Source organism: Vespula vulgaris, chromosome 17 (assembly GCF_905475345.1).
Source record: "Vespula vulgaris chromosome 17, iyVesVulg1.1, whole genome shotgun sequence".
NCBI classification, from domain to species: domain Eukaryota; kingdom Metazoa; phylum Arthropoda; class Insecta; order Hymenoptera; family Vespidae; genus Vespula; species Vespula vulgaris.
In genome coordinates, this window is record NC_066602.1 from 1,528,331 (window position 1) to 1,546,349 (window position 18,019).

Sequence of the window (18,019 nt, forward strand, 5' to 3'; positions counted from 1 at the left end):
CACGCTCGCTCACGATTCAATCGACGATAGACTTTATCTCGACAACGATGATTCCATAATAAATTTAATTCTAACCAAAACGATGTTTGTCCTTGGCCGAACATTGATTTTGCAAATTTCGATTTGAATTCTAAAATTTCTAAGAAGGTGTATCGTATGAACGAAGTTAAATGGATCAACGAGACCTATCGGGAATAATAAAAATAATAAGGAAAAAACAGAAAATGATATCCAGAGTAGAGACGATTATGAGAATGGAAGTTTTAATCATGGATTGAAGATTGAGCTCAGAATAATCGAATTTGAATTAAGTCAGGTTTGAATGATTAAAATATCAAAATGATTGAACCTGTAGGGAGGCTTAAAGGATTTACGGATTTGTTTCATGTTTACGTCACCTTGTCATAGTTATACCATTAAATTAAATTGAGTAATCAGTCGATTAATTGAAAGTAGAAGAAATGTTGAATTAATTTTCTGAATCGTGTAACATCGTGTACTTAAAATATAATCAAGATATTTAATTTACGTTGAAGAGTAAATTTTGTAATTTTAAAGAAACGAACTAATTTGCTACATAGCCAGGATTTTCTTGTTAGTATGTTTTAATAGGAATTTAATGAAAATGCATCTGCGTATAACGATCTCCCCTACGTATCGTCAAGTACCTTCGTATTAAAGGATTTGGTACTATTTCTGTCCGTCCGTGTGTGCTCTTATGCGCGCTTGAATGCGCCAGTTCGAGCCGAGGGAAATGAGTGTGCGGTCCTGTGAGCGCACATTTCCTATCTGATTTTGCAAATTGGAAAGGTATTTTTTCATTTGCTTTCCCCTTTTCAAACCATACAGACTATTGGACGATACGACTGGCTGTATAACTCAATTATCTTTTTAAATCCATCATTTAATTACTTGCACATTTAATTAAGTCTTCTGCAGATCGATGTGCCACGACTGTCTCAGTTCTTTCATCGTAACGACATTCATTTTCCTAAAAATTTACCTCTTATTGGAAAACTTAAATGAATGGTCCAATTGTACTTCTTCTTATCAAATACTTCTTATATTATGTTCTAAACTAGTTTGTTCCTATGGAAATATTATATTTCTGCAATCGTTTATTTCTTTTTACGTGTAACTGAGTATAGCAGTGATTTATCATATCTTTCGTAACATAATATTTAAATTTTCCGAATTATCTTCGGAATGATTTAATTTTTCAATGAGCGCACATATAATTATCTTCCCTTTTAAATACAATTTCAGAATTTTCCGGAAATATGAAAAATGTTCAGTGAATCTTTTAGTATACTTTCTAAGCGTTCTAATTACTTATTTAAATATTTGAGTCAACAAGCAGAATTTTATTTTTGTCAGAAAAATATGTCAGAAGCTCCTTCAAACTCAGAAATAAACAGTCGCTTCACGCAAGTGAAAGGTATGATATTTAAAAAAAGAAAACTAATAATATTAATCACGAAAACAAGCGATATCAGTTCGATTGCTGATACGTATCTCTCGAAGACTCTTCATTTGCCTCTTTGTATTCTCGTTCTCATTGAATCATGTATCTCCATTTTAATTGATTAACTGACACACAAAAATAATAATAAATGAAAATGAATTTTTGCGTTAATCTTAAACGGTATAAAATTCAAATATGATTTATCTATCCGAGAGCATAAAATGATATAAATGATTTCCATTATGGCGACTAATTGGGAGCTCATATTTTATTCTGGATCACTCCTCTTAAGAAACTCTTAGAAACTTGCCTGAATGAAGATTTCGACTCCATTCAGAATAAATAGCTTATTCAACTACTCCATATAGGTAGTAAGCTCTCTAATTGTTGGAGCGTGTACTGTTTCCACTAGCTTTTTTTCGTGTATTAAAGAGGGTATCATCCCTAGTAATCCCTTCGAAATGTTCCTAATAATTTCGGATCCTTACTACCGTAAAGGGGAGATCTCTTTTACGTATTATCCTTCTTTTCTCCTTTTGATTCTTTTTTCTTCTTTTGATTCCCCCTATTCCTTTTAATCATTATACGTTGTTAAATCTAATGTTACATATCTCCTTTTTGAATTTAAAGAACTGTATACCGAAGGAGGGCTAATTTCATGAAAAGGCTGTCTCTCTACAACATTTATAACTTATGTTTTGATATAATAATAATAACATTAATAAGTATAATGAATCTCTATTGTACTGGGGCAATTATTATATCAATGTTAGATTATATATGCGCTTATTGAGAATTTGGAACATTCGGTTAATATATTCGGAAAATACGAATATCATGTTACTAGAAATATAATATAATCTCTGTTATACTTAGTTGTACGAAATAAGGAATAAAAGATTAAAAAATTTAATATTTCGCTTGGAACTAATTAGTAAGGAACATTGTATAAGAAATATTGCATAACTAGAAGTAAAATTGGATAATATTTTAAATTCTCCAATCGGGAGTAAATTTTTAGGGAAATGTAGACGTTCCTATATCAAAACTAAATTAGTGGTAAAGTAAAGTAAAAGACTTAACAGGGTAATTAAATCATCCATCTAAGTAGATTTCTAAATTATACAGGTAATCGTATTATCTAAATGTCTGCTTGGTTTGATGAGAGGAAAACAAATGAAATAATATCTTTCTCATTTTCAAGATACGAGAGGAATCATAGGCACACACGCCCATAGCATCGCCCAATCATCCCATCTGCTTTAATACGATCCCGCACGCGCAAAAGTACGCACACGGATGGAGAGAGACCATAATAATTGTACAGTATGAAGGTATTTAACGATAAGTTTGGGAGAACATTTTACCTGCAAATCATTTACCTCGAATCAATCGTTAACATGAGAATTCGAGCTATGCAGCAAATTAAGTGCTCCATATCCCTATATTACTGCACGTTTACATTAAATATTATGAATTTTATTTAAGCACGTATTGTATATATTATGCTAATCTATTTGGAGCATTGAATTAAACGTTTCTTTTCTTTTAAATTACATTAAATAATTATATAATCCAACTATGATAGTCAGTTTAATAATTAGTTTAATAAATAGTTTGAAGAATTATTTAAACCGGTATAACGTTGACAGGATGACGTAAACGTACACTGAATATTCGACGCATAATTTAAAAGTGTTCCCTGGCTAACACCGAAATACGGTGAAGCTTTTGATCGTCCCTACGCGTTGAAATATTTTGCAAAATATTCCTCCCTCATGTTCATTTCAAATCTCTTTGATCAATGTTCCGCGTGCAACGTCGGACGACCCTTCAATAAATCTATCCGTCGATAAATGTATATTCATCGAGAAATTCATTTCTCCCCAATCCATATTCAAATAAGCCTTTCCGAGTCGTTGGATCGCGTAATAGGAAATTTTGATTGACTTACGTAAATGGTGTCCAAATAAAATACATAAAAGAGATAAAGATGATATTAGGAGAAAAAAAGTGACAAATGATTTTATATGAATCCATATTCTTTACTAATGCGTTATAAAAAAAGACAGATGTGTAAAAAAGAGATTGTTATCTTAAGTAATAGAAAAAGAACAGAAAATAATTTTACAAGAAAAACCGTCAAACAATGTTCTTTGCAGCAAATTAATTCTTATTGATACATATTCTTAACGACCAAAACAGGAAGAAACATATTTGGCAATTTTCAGAATTCTTTAATTAATTTCTAATTTCAAATTGTACAGAGAAAGAGGGAAAAAAAGAAACGACAGAAAAGCATAGGAGAAAAGGGATAATGATACATCCAATTAATAGAGATCATTAGAGAAATTCATTTCCTCGTAGCTTAGGACCATCTTGTTTCTTTCGAAATATTGATTAATCTACGCCAAGTGTAACAACCCTGTGCAGAGGGCGCCCTCGTGGTTGTTTGACTAACAACCCAAAGCGATGTGCGAGGTATAAATACCGCCGTTCGGCGGACGGGGATGAAGTTGCAGGTCATTCCTTCGGTGGTTGTCGAACCAGTAATACGCGAGCGAGTGTGGTACTACAAATATTCGTTCGTGCATACTTCATACGTTTCAGAGATCCGTTATACAAGTAATTCAGGCGGTGGAAACAATTTCTTCATTCTTACTGGTCATTTGCTTATACTATCAATGTAACGTAAATTTGTTAGTAGTCATGAGTTTGTGATTTATTATAAAATTTCAAGTATACCTTATGGAAATGAAAGTGATTTTCGTGATCAATACTATCTAAACTATTGTTTGCTGCATTATGGAAAAGGTACTTTATATCGCTTAAAAGGATGTAGCAAAATTTATTTTTGAGTTAGATGAACTATTGCAATTATATGCAATTAGATGAACAATTGAATGGCTGCCGTAAGTCTTAAATAATCTACGAATTTTATATTGTTTCAGAAATATACTAAACTAACCGAAGACGAAAGCAGTTCCAATAGCTTGGATGTATTGCAAAGGAGCCGAACTGACTTATATTTGAATTGTAATTCCAAAGAAGAACAACGCTCCACCAGATAATAAAACATTGCACATCCAAAGTGAAACACATTTCCGTTGACACTTTCTGTTCCTCCGTACATCCGACGATACGTCTTACATGGATAGTACAAATGCCAGACCATCAACGAGATTAATATATGGAAACATTTTCCTTTTTACATTTATGTTTAAATGGAAAATCAATCAATGCTGTGTTTATTTAATGGTAAGATATTTTAGAGGTAAGATAAATTTTTTATTCTAAAATGTAATGTGGAATGTAAAATCTATATCATATCTATTTATTTTATAATAATTTATTGAATATTTTCGTAGATTATATGCAGCCGAAGAAAGTATTATTATTTATAAGTGAATTTATCTCAAATATTCTAAATGGTATGAATCCCAAATTGGAGTAATTATCCGGTAACTTCTATAATATGGAAATGGTATTTTCTAATAAATCTTATACAAATATAGTGCTAAATTTAAAGAATATTAATGGAATAATAGAATGATTAGTGATAAAGATGTTTCAATCGTTTCTATTATTTGTAAAGCTGTTGTTTGGCACGTATGATAGCTAGGGATTATTTATCGTATGAGACACACTTGCGTATTACTGGGTCGAAAATCACGGAAGGAATGACTTACCCTAGTTAAATTGGTCACGTCATAACGATAGAAGACCAAGCTTCCTAGAATCTAATTCCCTAACTAGAACGCATGGGGATAAATAATTTCCCCTCTCCTATAGTTATGTAATTATATATATATACTCTATATATATATATATCTATCGTTCACGCGAAATTATCTGTGTAATATATCTTGGAATTTCCTAATGAGAATCTTACAATAATTCGTCTATCTTTTAATTGAAATAATCATATAAAACTGTAATTATTTATAATATAGTTAACTATTATAATAATAATTATTGTAATTATTAAGACTAATTCCTATGAAATTAATCGGAAATTCATATAGGAAATTCGCACTGTTACTTCTTTCGTAAGTCTACCTTATACTTACTAGTTATATTTAATAGATTAAATGTTTATTTATTGGAAAAGAGATTGGATTACAATCTCGCTAAGTAGATACATGTCGAAGAACTTTAAACGGAAACGAAAGTAGTTAATTTTCTTACCGTAAATAAGAAATTATGCTTCGAAGAAAATGTACATTGGATTAAATTTTTTTCGAATTTAAGTTTACCGTAATATATCGAAGTAAAGAACGAACATTTTCTTATAAATACAAATACATGGCAGTATACACTCCTTATATAAGGATTATATGGAAATTTATCTCAGTTAGCTGTAATACTACATTTATATACACATACTATGTGTGCTTAATGAGTACCTTAACTTCATAATACATATCACAATACTTTCGCTATAATTTGATTTTTTTCAATCGTATAACTACCGAAAATAAATAAGATGAGGCCTTTTAAATGCTACAGCAACTATTCCTAAACCCAACAAAATAATAATTAAAATGCTATGAATCAAGAGAATCAATTTCATTTCTATGATATAGAAATGAAATTTTCTACTGAATCTAATCGTGTTTAAACCGTTTGTATTATTTGTAAAGCTGTTCTTTGGTACGTATGACAACTAGGGATTATTTCGGGTATGAGACACACTTGCGTATTACTGGGTCGAAAATCACGGAAGGAATGACTTACCCTAGTTAAATTGGTCACGTCATAACGATAGAAGACCAAGCTTCCTAGATTCTAATTCTCTAACTAGAACGCATGGGGATAAATATTTCCCCTCTCCTATAGTTACGTAATTATATTTGTATCTTTATGTAAATATTATACTCTATGTCTCGTTACATTTATGGTTTCCTAATATTACCTTCCCCTCTTTCCCGTGTTTCCCCACCGAGAGAACCACTGAGTTAGTCAATAAAGAAATGGTCAAATAAACAAGTTATATAAAAAGTATATCAGTCGATTTTACGAAGAAGAACTTCGTTCACAACAGTCTGAGAGCTTTTCTAAACCACTTAAAGAGAGTGATAAGGACTTGTCTGCAATGGTACGCGAGTACGCCTCGTACGATGCAGCGATATTTGATGGAGTGAACAAGCAATCATGAAACACAGGAGAGATTTGCGAAGCTGTACTCGTTTCGTATCGAAACTTCTAGTGAAACAGATTGCTCCCTAGACAAATAAGCCAGAAAATCAGAGACGTAATACTCTTTTGGTACATATCGTTTCGTGATATCGTAATATACAATTTGAGACTACCAACGCTTTTAATTACTCATTTCTTTTTCATTAAGAGAATGGCAAAATTTCCAAACACGAGTTAGTTTCGTGTCATAAGTAATATCGCAGGAGAACTTTGGATTCAAGACAAATATTAATACAGAAATGTTAGAAAAAAAAATATATTAATCGGGAAAAAAATATAAAAAATATAAAACGACAGCAGTAATACTGATGTCATGTAATAATAAAACGGAAAGACCTCACACCTAATGCTAGGGATGATAATGTTGGAAAAGAATTGATTCAACATTTATCGCAGACATCATAGAAAATTATAATGGGCAAAATGGTGTTTTTTTTTGCAAAACTATCTGATCCTCCTTGTCTACAAATTTCCTTGTTAACGGGTATCGATCGGCATTTAACGATTTGCTCGTTGAGGATTACCTTCTCTCCTACCTTTCGTCCAGCACCATCATATTGAACGATTTATTACTACCTCTCTCCGTGCACATGCGCGTTTACGTGCTCCAGTCAAGTGGACGGTAATGAGTGTGCCTGTTGCGTACATCTCGTCTCTTATTTTGAAAACATGGATAGTATTTTTTCATTAGTTCTCCCCTCATCAAACCAAGCAGACAATGCGATAACACGATTAGCGGTATAATTCAATTATCTATTTAGCTGTATGATTTAATTTGTCTTTTGCGGATCGATATACCACGGCTGATATGATTCTTCCATATGAACGGGTAAATTGTTCTAGAAAGTTACTCCCTATTGGAGAATGCAAAACAATAATCCCATTATACTTCTAATTACCTAATATTTCGTATATCATGTTCCAAATCAATTGGTTCCTAAGAATATAGGCTATTGCCATATTCAAGCAAGCGTGCTATCAAACAATGAAGCTAAATAGGCAACTGAATAATACAGCCAATCTCCTATTGTTCGCTTGGTCTGATGACAGGAAAATAAATGAAAAAATACTCTCCTTATTGTCAAAATAAGACAGGAGTTCTACGTACACACGCACACTCAATGCCAGCCACTCGATCTTACGCGGATAGACGCGCACCAGAGCACACGTACATGGAGAGAGATAATGGAGAAAGGTTTAAACGAAGGTACTTGACGATAAATATGGGAGAACGTATTACGGACATCCACTATAACGAAATTCCTTTGATAATATACTAAATGGGTAATTAGCGCAACGCACCAAATTATTTCGTCCAAATTTCAATATTTAAGAAAAACGCTAATTAAATATTACGAATATTTTTTATGTATATATTGCGAATGTTACGGCAAACAGTTTGAAATATAGAATTCAATACTTCTCCCATTTAATTATTTCGAATGGTTACTTAATTTAAATCGATGGAATAACAATGACGTGACGTGGACTTTCTATTTCACGTTTAATTTAAAAGTATTCCCCTGCTAATGGGATTACTTTGAAAAAAGATGAATCTTTTGATCGTCCCTGTCTGTTCAATTATTTTGTATTATAAACCTCCCTCAGTTTAATTTTAATTCCCCTTTGACCCTTACCTCGCATGGAACGTCGGACGGCTCTTCGACAAAGCTTGTTGAACACAATCGCTTATACCCTCCAGCTAAAGCCGCTCACAGTTAGATGCTTTGAAAAAGATAAATCCCTCCCATTTCCTCGTACTCTTGTTCCAAGCTTTATAAAACATTACCATATTGATCTTTCGGAACTTCGTCGTCAAGCGCATATGTCCTTTCTTCTTCTTCCTCTTCCTAGGTATTCACAATCACATAATGCATACATGGACAATAGCTAACGATGTTCCTTCCTTTGTTAGAATTTTCAACTGCCTCTTGAAACACGCTTCTGCTTCAATATGCTTCAATAATGCTCATCAACAGAAATATTCTAGTCGCCATGATAAAATCTCTGTAAAAATTCAATAAATTATTCTAAAATATACCTATGATACAGATTTTATTTTCCGTATTACAATTTAAAATAAAAAGTTTATATATTATCTCTAAAATATCTCAACATTCGATAAGGACAGCACTGATTGATTTACCATTGAAATATAAGAGTGAGGAGGTAAACGTTTCCATTTCCTAAGCTCGTTGACTTTCTGACATTTCTACTATCCAAGTAGAACGAATCGTCGGATTTGAGGAAAAACAGGAAGTACCAATGGAAAAGCGTTTCATTTCGGATGTCAAATGTTTAATGATCACATTGAGCTTAGTTCAAATCCATATATCTTCTTTGGACGTAATAAGAATGCAGATATCGTTCAATTCTGATCCTCTGCAATACTTCCTAGCAATTGGAATTGCTTTTGCCTTCGTTTAGTCTTGTATATCTGTGACATAATTTAAATTTCGTAAATTAGTTAAGACTTACGATAGACGTTCAATTGTTCATTTAAATTATGCAGTCATCAAAGGCAAATCGGGTTACGCCCATTTAATATAGATAAAGTATCCTCTCCGAAAAGCAACAAAATAATACTTAGGATGACATTGATTACGAAAATAAGTTTGATTACCACAATAGAAATGAAATTTTATAATAAATTATATTCTAATGACTACTGGTAAATTTACTTTATATCGATAACGAACAAAAGACTAGGGAGAATGAAGAAATTGTTAGTTCTGTTTGAACTGCTTGTAAGTTTCTTTTGAAACGTAAGAAATATATATGCGATAATTTTATCACTTACTTGCGTATTACTCCTTCAAAAATTATTGAGAGGATGACTTCTGCAGGAGAATTTCTTCCGCATATCGCCACATCGGGTGACTAGCTAATTTCTGAGGCGTGGCTCGGTGGAAGGAGTTATTATATTCTATGCAGTTAGTCAATACCACGTATTATGTGATAGAAAGAGCCGAAATGTCGTGGGTCGGAAGTAAGTAAGCAAAATTTCTCGATTATACTTCCATTAACTGGACAAATTATGTTCCTTTTTTTGTTTCTGGTCTTTTCTTTTTTTCACACCTTCTGTTTTTTACAATTTACTATTAGAAATTAACTAAAGAATTTTGATAATCGACTATTAATATTTTTACCAGTTTTATCGTTTAAAATATTTAAAAATACATATTAATATCCAGCAAGAAATATTGTTTGAAAATTTGTTTCGTAATATTACCTTCTGTTTTCTTCGTATTATTTAAGTTTACAAGCTTCTCTCTTTCTTTATTACATAGTGAAAAAGAATATAGATTTACAAAAAAACATTGGTTATATTTATGTTCCTTTTGGCGTTATACTTGGAATGCGGTTTAGGCCAGTCAATCAAAACTCCTTATTCCCCGATCGAACGATCCGTCACGGTTTGGATGGTGTGATGGCGGGGAAACAGATTTGTAGACCAATCTCTTTCAATTCGACTGACTGTTCCCATTTCCTATTGACTCCCATATCTAATGGTCCACATTACAGAACTGCATATTGTGATAAACGCTTCTGCTTCGATTAATTCATGACGGCGTATCACGCGTTAATATTAAATGAAAAGGAATTAATTTTATCGTTGAAATTTTCTCATAACAAAAATATCTTGTGAGCGTTATTACCCAAATTTTTTTATTTCCATCTGTCAAACGTCGGCCAAAGATGTTATTTATGCAAACAATATTTTTTTCGATTTCTTATTTCCATAATAAAAATTTGAATAATCGACGAAGTGATCAGGATTAGAAGTTTCTAGTCGTCCTTTGAAATTTTCAATTGTTCATTACAGTTCATTGACAGTGACAGGAAACTTCACATTATAGGCCCAATTTTAAAAAATGGGGAAAAAATACATATCCATATATCTCATGCATGCAGAGCACACATTGAATTACAGATAGATCGGAGATATTGTATTGTCTAAAATTCTCAACGTCTTTCAAAATTTTTCTAGTGCTTCTAGAGAATACCATAAATGATCGTGCAGGAATCAATAGCAAGACATTTCCTTTTGAAACATCGTTCTTCTCTCTAACTTACTCGTAATACCATCTTTTATACCGTGCTCGTTAGGTGATCGATAATAACCAGAAAGAGAAATAGGAAGACAACATTTTTAAAGGTCATGACGACGAACCTTCTCGATTCCGATGTAGTATTGTTTTATAAAGCTCGAACGGTGGTAGGAGGCTAGGAAATATCTCCCTTCAAAGGATCCAAAGGTAAGCTGCTTCGTTAAGAGGATATAATCGATAGCATTCAGAAGGTTCGTCGAAGAGACGTCCAACGGTACACACAGATCGTGGGTCAAAGTGGAATGTTTTCTCTAATGGAGAAATATTCCTTCGTAGAAAAGAAGATTTCATTCCGGAATCCTCTTTGATTCCATCTTGTTCCTCAGAAGGATTCAACGCAGTCGAGAAGGGAAAGTAAGGATCTATAACAACGTTGACAGTGCTTTTGAATATCGAACTAATGTTAATTTGGACAGCAATTGGCTAGAAAATTATATGTACCGTAATAATGTTTATTTCGATGCCGTTCGGGTGATTGGGAACGATAAAGAAAATCTCAGGGCGATTCACAAGGATACCAAAAAGGAAGTTCTGCGAATCAATGTTGAAGAAAATGGAGAAGAAAATGGTGATACAGGGGATGAAGAAGGCGTAGGTGAGGATAAAGATGAGTCACATTTCAATGCATTTAATATTGAATTTAATATCGAATTTCTTGGAAAATAATGCCAATAATGACAATGTTAATATATCGAAGTGAATATTCGAACAACTTTAAATTGCTCTATCCGCATATTTCATAGTTATTAGAATTAAACGATTTACACGGTGGTACAGAAAGAAAGTGGTCCTTAAAAAATTTCGATCTCTTTGATATTATATTTTTATTAAACATACTTCAGAATCTTCCGAAGATGTTAAAAACGTTCAATTAATCTTTTAATATACTTTTTAAGATTCCTAACTATTTATGACAATATTTGAGTTTATATTCAGAATTTTATTTCTATCAGAAAAATACATCAAAATCTCTTTCAAACTCTCTGAAACAGACTTTCCCTTCAAGCAAGCGGAAAGTATGATAATTACAAAAAGAAAACTAATACGATTATTCACGAAAACATACGATACCGGTTCGATTGTCGATATGTATATCTCGAAGATTCTCCATTTGTCTCTTTGTACTCCCGTTCTCCTTGAATCATGTATCTGTATTCTAATTGATTAACTGACATTAAAGCCAGCAATTCAACTAATATCAGCCGAGAAAATCAACCCACATGTTAGACTCATCAATAGGTAGTTTTAGAGTCAATAGGGAGAGCAAACACGGTGTAACATCATGGATGAGGCAAGAGCTGCACTACGGTCGGCTCTATATACGATCATACGATTAAATCGTAAAAATGTATAATTAAACATACCATAAATCCGGTAACTCGAATTGTATTTTCTTTTCTGTTCTATATTATACAATAACATATCGAAGAAGAATTGCACAGTGTGAAATATAGTGTGAAATAATAATCAAAAGCTATACAACTTTCTATCATATCTTATAAAACGGTGTATTCTAGTATTAAACACGAAATTATGTAATAAGATCTGTAATGTAGAGTCTCGGATATAGATCATATATATGTAGATAGAAATTATGCGTTAAATATGCAGTGCACGTTTATCTCACCGTGTCATCGTTATACAGTCAGTTTATATTATTATTCAACATAATTAAAAAGAGAAAAAATGTTTGGTTCAATATTCCATATTGTTTGTCAGAATATTCACGTCATTTATTAAACATAATGTGTATTGGACGTCTATCAGAAATAAAAGTATTTGGGCGATTTAATTTATTACGTGGCGGAAATACCTTTCGATTGGAATTTAATGTAAATGCATGTAGACATTACCTTCTTCCATACGTATCGTCAAGTACCTTCGGCTTAAACGATTTATTATTACCCCTCTCCATGCACCAGTGCTGTTGTGTTCACTCATGCGCATTAGGCCATGTGGGCTGGAATACGTGCGCGGTACTGTGAGCGTGCGTTCGTGTATCTCCTCTATTATTTGGATAAGAAGGAAGGTATTTTTTCATTTTTTTTCCTCTCATCAAACGAAGCAAACAATTCGATAATAGCATTGTATTATCAGTGTAATTCAAAATTCCCTTTAGCAGTATTAATTAGTTTGCTGATCTATGAATAACGACTAATTTAGTTCTTCCATACCGCGGAATACTTTTTCCGAAAAATTTATTTCCCACTGGAAAATTTCAAGGAATGATCCAATAATGCTTCGTTATATCACATACTTCGTATATTATGTTCCCAACTAAATAGTTCCACGGAAAATATTATCTTTCTGGATTCGTTCCTTTCTCTTTACCTATAACCGAGTATAGCAACGAAATCATTATATTTCTAGTAATATAAGATTTCTTATTTACTTAGTATTTTTCTAATATTTTACTCGAATGGTTAAATATCTCAATAAGCCTACATATAACAATCATTTATATTATACTTCCCTGAGAATAGTAAAGATCTGTAATACTTCTTTCTATTCATCGTTATTCCATCAACCGATCCGTATTGCGCAAAATATAATTTATAAATATCGTAGAAAAGCAACTTTTGCATGAGATTGCCATTCCTTTTAAATACAGTATTTTGAGTTCTACTTTCTTATTAAGGTTATGAATGGTTCTTGATAAGGTTTTCGAAGAAAATAAATAAATATGTTTAATTGAATGCTGAAAAAAATTTCCCCCTCGGAAATAAGATTAACACAATTCGATTTTTACAATGTGAAATGATCGAAAAGATAAGTGTATGGAGAATGAAGAATAGAGGAATCAAATGGAAAAAGAACATTCAAAAGGAACAAAGAAAGATAAAAGCAAAAAGAAATATCCCCTTTACGGTAAGATCGATCCAAAATTATTGGTAACATAGTGATAAAGTTATGGGAGTTGACATATCTTATCAATTTATGAAAAATAGTTGGAACCAAAATAAATGGTGGAGAAGAAAAACCATGGTGATTCGATACTTGAAGTTATTACATTTTTCAATGGCAGTACATGCTGTTTATTATATATCAATTCGACTAAGGAAGTTCTTGAGAGATCGAGAAGGAGAAGATCCAGAATAAAATATAAGAAAAAACCTACGATATTGAGATCTATATCATTTATATTATTGTTAATAACATCCAGTCGATAAAATAAATCATATTTGAATTTTTTTATTCCGATATATCAACCTCAATGCATTAGTTAGGGCTAATGGCTTTTATATATCCAGTCTTATAGGACATACTCATTAACAGACGGAAATAAAACTATTTTCAATACTCCTTCGTAAGTTCATTACATTTTGTTTAAAATTACTGTAGCGATAATCTTATTTATTTTTTCTTGTATATGTTACGTTCGTGCAAGGAATCTTCTTTATTTTTTCATATACCAGTTCTATATATATATATATAACTATGTACTAAAATCTAATAATATTTGCTTACTCATTTATTTATATATTCGTTCACATATTGATAAAGTATCTATATCTATTTGTGAATTATCAGGCATATGATTTAAAATAAAATAATAAAGCAAATAAAAAGATAAAATGTAATCAAACCAAAAATTTATATAAAAAAAAGAAGATATTAAGAAAAAAAGCGGAGGAAGATGTATCTGGAAAGTGTACCATCCGATATCGATTTCATATTTTCATATATTTGCCTTGTATTGATATGAGTTAACTCGGCTATAGATAAATGTTTCGTCCCTCTTTCTTAAACAAATTTTGGTTTTAATTTATTAAACAGGAGAGGATTAAAAAATAAATTTAAAGTAAATGAAGAAAAATTAATATTAAGTACATACATTCTTATATGATACTATATAAGAGAATAATTCTAGAATTTCAATTCACATTATTAATTATCCTGAAAACGGATAATAAATAGATAATTCGTATAAATCACATTTCAACATAGGTCTTTGGAGAGAGATAATAACAATAGGTTCAGTATGAAAGTACTTGACGATAAGTATGTGAGAAAGTATTATGCACCTGCAAATCATTATACCTCGAAACATTCATTAACATGAGAATTCGTGCTATGCAGCAAATTAATTGGTCCAAATCCCTATATTACTAAAGATGTATATTAAATATTGTGAAGATTATTTAAGTCCGTGTTGTGAATATTATGATAACCAATATGGAACAATGATTATAACGTTTCTTCTTTCATGAATTATACTAAATAATTATTAAAACTGGTATAACGTTGACATGGTCACGCAAACGTACAGTGAATATTCGACGCATAATTTAAAAGTGTTCCCTGGCTAAAACTAATATCCTGAACAACGGCGAAGCTATTGATCGTCTCTACGTGTTGCATCATTTTGCAAAGTATACCTCCCTCAGGTGCATTTCAAGTTTTTTTGATCCATGTTCCACGTGCAACGCCGGACGACCCATCAATAAATCTGTCTGTCGATAAATTAATATTCATCAAGAAATTCATTTCCAAATCCAATTAAGCCTTTCCGAGTAGTTCAATCGCGTAATAGGAAATTTTGATTCTCTTACGTAAATGGCGTCCAATTAAAATACGTTAAAGAGATGAAGTTGATATTAGGAAACAAAAGCGACAAATGATATTCTATGAATCCATATTCTTTCCTAATGCGTCATAAAAAAAGGCAGATGTGTGAAAAAGAGATTGTTATCTTCAGTAATAGAAAAAGAACAGAAAGTAATATTACAAAAAAAATTGTCAAACAATATTCTTTGCTCGAAATTAACACTTAAAAATAAATATTTTTAACGACAAATACAGGAAGAATCATATTAGCCAATTTTCAGTATTCTGTAATTAATTTCTAATATCAAATTGTAAAAAGAAGGAGGGGAAAAAAGAAACGAAAAAAATTCATTTTCTCGTAAAGTATGACCATCTTGATTCTTTAGCTATATTGATTAACCAACATCAAGTGTAATAAACCTGCGCAGAGAGCGCCATAGTGTTCGATCGGTTACGAAACTCATGGTGAGGTGCGGGGTACAAATACCGCCGTTCCGTGGACGGCGATGAGACTGCAGGTCATTCCTTCGGTGGTTGTCGAACTAGTAATACGCGAGCGAGTGTGCTACAACAAATATTCGTTCGTGCATACTTCATACGTCCCAGAGATCAGTTATATAAGCAATTCAGGCGGTTGAAGCAATTTCTTCATTCTTACTAGTCATTTGTTTAAGCTATCAATATAAGGTACATTTGTTAGTAATGATTAGTTCGTGATTTATTATAAAATTTCAATTTTGTGTTATGGAAATGAAACTGATATTCGTGATCAATAATATCTAAATTGTTGTTTGTTGCCTTTCGGAAAAAGTACTTTATATCGCTTAAAAGGATGTAACAAAATTTATTTTTAAAGATAATACAATTTGATGAACAATTGAATGGCTTCCGTAAGTCTTAACTAATCTACGAATCTTATTTTGTTTCAGAGATATATTAAACCAACCGAAGACGAAAGCAGTTCCAATAGTCTCAATGTATTGCAAAGGAGCCGAATTCACTTATATTTGAATTGCAATTCCAAAGTAGATACGAAAAGTTCAACTACGCTCCACCATTGCACATCCAAAGTGAAACACATTTGCATTGACACTTTCTGTTCTTCCGTACATCCGACGATACGCCCTATATGGATAATTCAAATCAAGCCAGACCATCAACGAGATTAATTTACGAAAACATTTTCCTTTTTACATTTATGTTTAAATGTAAAATCAATCAATGCTGTATTTATTGAATGGTAAGATATTTTAGAGATAAGATATATTTTTTATTCTAAAATGTAATGTGGAATATAAAATCTATATCATATCTATATATCTTATAATAACTTATTAATATTTTCGTAGATTATATGCAGCCGAAGAAAGTATTTTTAGTTCTAAGTGAATTTATCACAAATATTCCAAATGGAATGAAACCCAAATTGGAGTAATTATCCGGAAATTTCTATAATATACAAATGACATTTTTTAATAAATCTTATACAAATGGCTACTGCTGAATTTAAAGTATATTGATGGAATAATAGAATGACTAGTGATAATGGTGTTTCAATCGTTTTTATTGCTTATAAAGCTCGTCGTTCGGACGTATGAGGGCTAGGGATTATTTCGCGTATGACACATACTTGCGTATTACTGGATCGAAAATCACGGGAGGAATGACCTCTCCTGGTTAAGTTAATCCCACGTCGTTTCGTTAGAAGACCAAGCTTCCGAGATTTTAATTTTCTAGTTTGGGGATGAAAAATTTCCCCTCTCCTGTAACTATATGTTTATTTTATTTTCCCCTCTACTGTAGATATATTTTTATTTTTTGCACTTGAATAACTTTTTGCACTTATAAAATTATTTCATAAAACTTGGAATCTTCTAATGAAATTGACAATTAAGTTTCTCTTCTTTAATTGCAATATTCACGTAAAACTGTAATTATTTATAATATAATTCGTTATTATTAATAATTTTTGTATTAATAATTTCAAATTATTTTAATAATAATATCAGAAACAATAAATATTGTAATTATCAACATTAATTTCTTTCAATTTAATCGTAATATCATATACGAAATATGTAATGTTTCTTCTTTCGTAAGTTCAAGTTGAACTTAAAAATAGTATTCTGATATTATTTGGTATTACTGATATTACAATTTTCGTACTATGTAATTCGTATTGTAAAATATTCTGTTGTTAAAAAATTTTTTCGTAGAAAGTTACATCTACTTCCATTTTCCTTAAAAGCACTCTCTTCAAATAGCACCTTCTTATCTTGTAAACATACATATGTTGCTTAAGTTACCCTAGAATTCATTTCCGTTATTGCACGATAATAAAAACAAGTATTCGGAGAAAATCTCTTGTCGTATTTCTTTGTTTCCTAATATCATCATCTTCTCTTTCACGTATTTCCTATTCGAGAGAACCACAGAGTTAGTAAGTGATTTGGGCGGTGATTGAACCGCTACTTATTGGGAATACCGTGTCTCACTGGAATTTTCTATTGAAATGGTGTTGTTATCCCGGGAATACTGTTAAATCATGCGTTTATCATTCAGGGTACGTCCATCTATCGTGTCATCGTTATACCAACAGCTTAAATAATTATTCAACATAATTTAAAGGGGGAAGAAGTATATTGTTCAATGTTCCAAATTGTTTGTCAGAATATCCAGGTCAAGTTATTAAAAA

General features: G+C 31.6%; 1 protein-coding gene and 2 long non-coding RNA genes across 30 annotated transcripts in view; 2 read left to right on the top strand and 1 right to left on the bottom strand.

Moving 5' to 3' along the window:
* LOC127069980 (uncharacterized) overlaps nt 1–18,019 on the top strand; it is a 53,856-nt gene that overhangs the window by 22,120 nt on the left and 13,717 nt on the right. For 16 of the 27 annotated variants that reach the window (XR_007783850.1, XR_007783851.1, XR_007783848.1 and 13 more), the window contains 2 exons: nt 4,417–4,739; nt 4,834–6,357. This is a non-coding gene — a long non-coding RNA (uncharacterized LOC127069980). Of the gene's footprint in view, nt 1–599; nt 811–2,669; nt 2,800–4,416; nt 4,740–4,833; nt 6,358–16,253; nt 16,565–16,673; nt 17,685–18,019 lie in introns of those variants that run through there. The other 11 variants (XR_007783859.1, XR_007783870.1, XR_007783863.1 and 8 more) reach the window with 9 other exon arrangements.
* LOC127069977 (uncharacterized) overlaps nt 1–18,019 on the bottom strand; it is a 100,853-nt gene that overhangs the window by 3,402 nt on the left and 79,432 nt on the right. The gene's annotated exons all lie outside the window — the stretch shown is intronic.
* Nucleotides 7,183–11,477, top strand: LOC127069975 (uncharacterized). Its single transcript, XM_051007746.1, has 2 exons — nt 7,183–7,871; nt 11,103–11,477. The coding sequence occupies exons 1-2, from the start codon at nt 7,723–7,725 to the stop codon at nt 11,440–11,442; spliced, it is 489 nt and encodes a 162-aa protein (XP_050863703.1). The 5' UTR covers nt 7,183–7,722; the 3' UTR covers nt 11,443–11,477.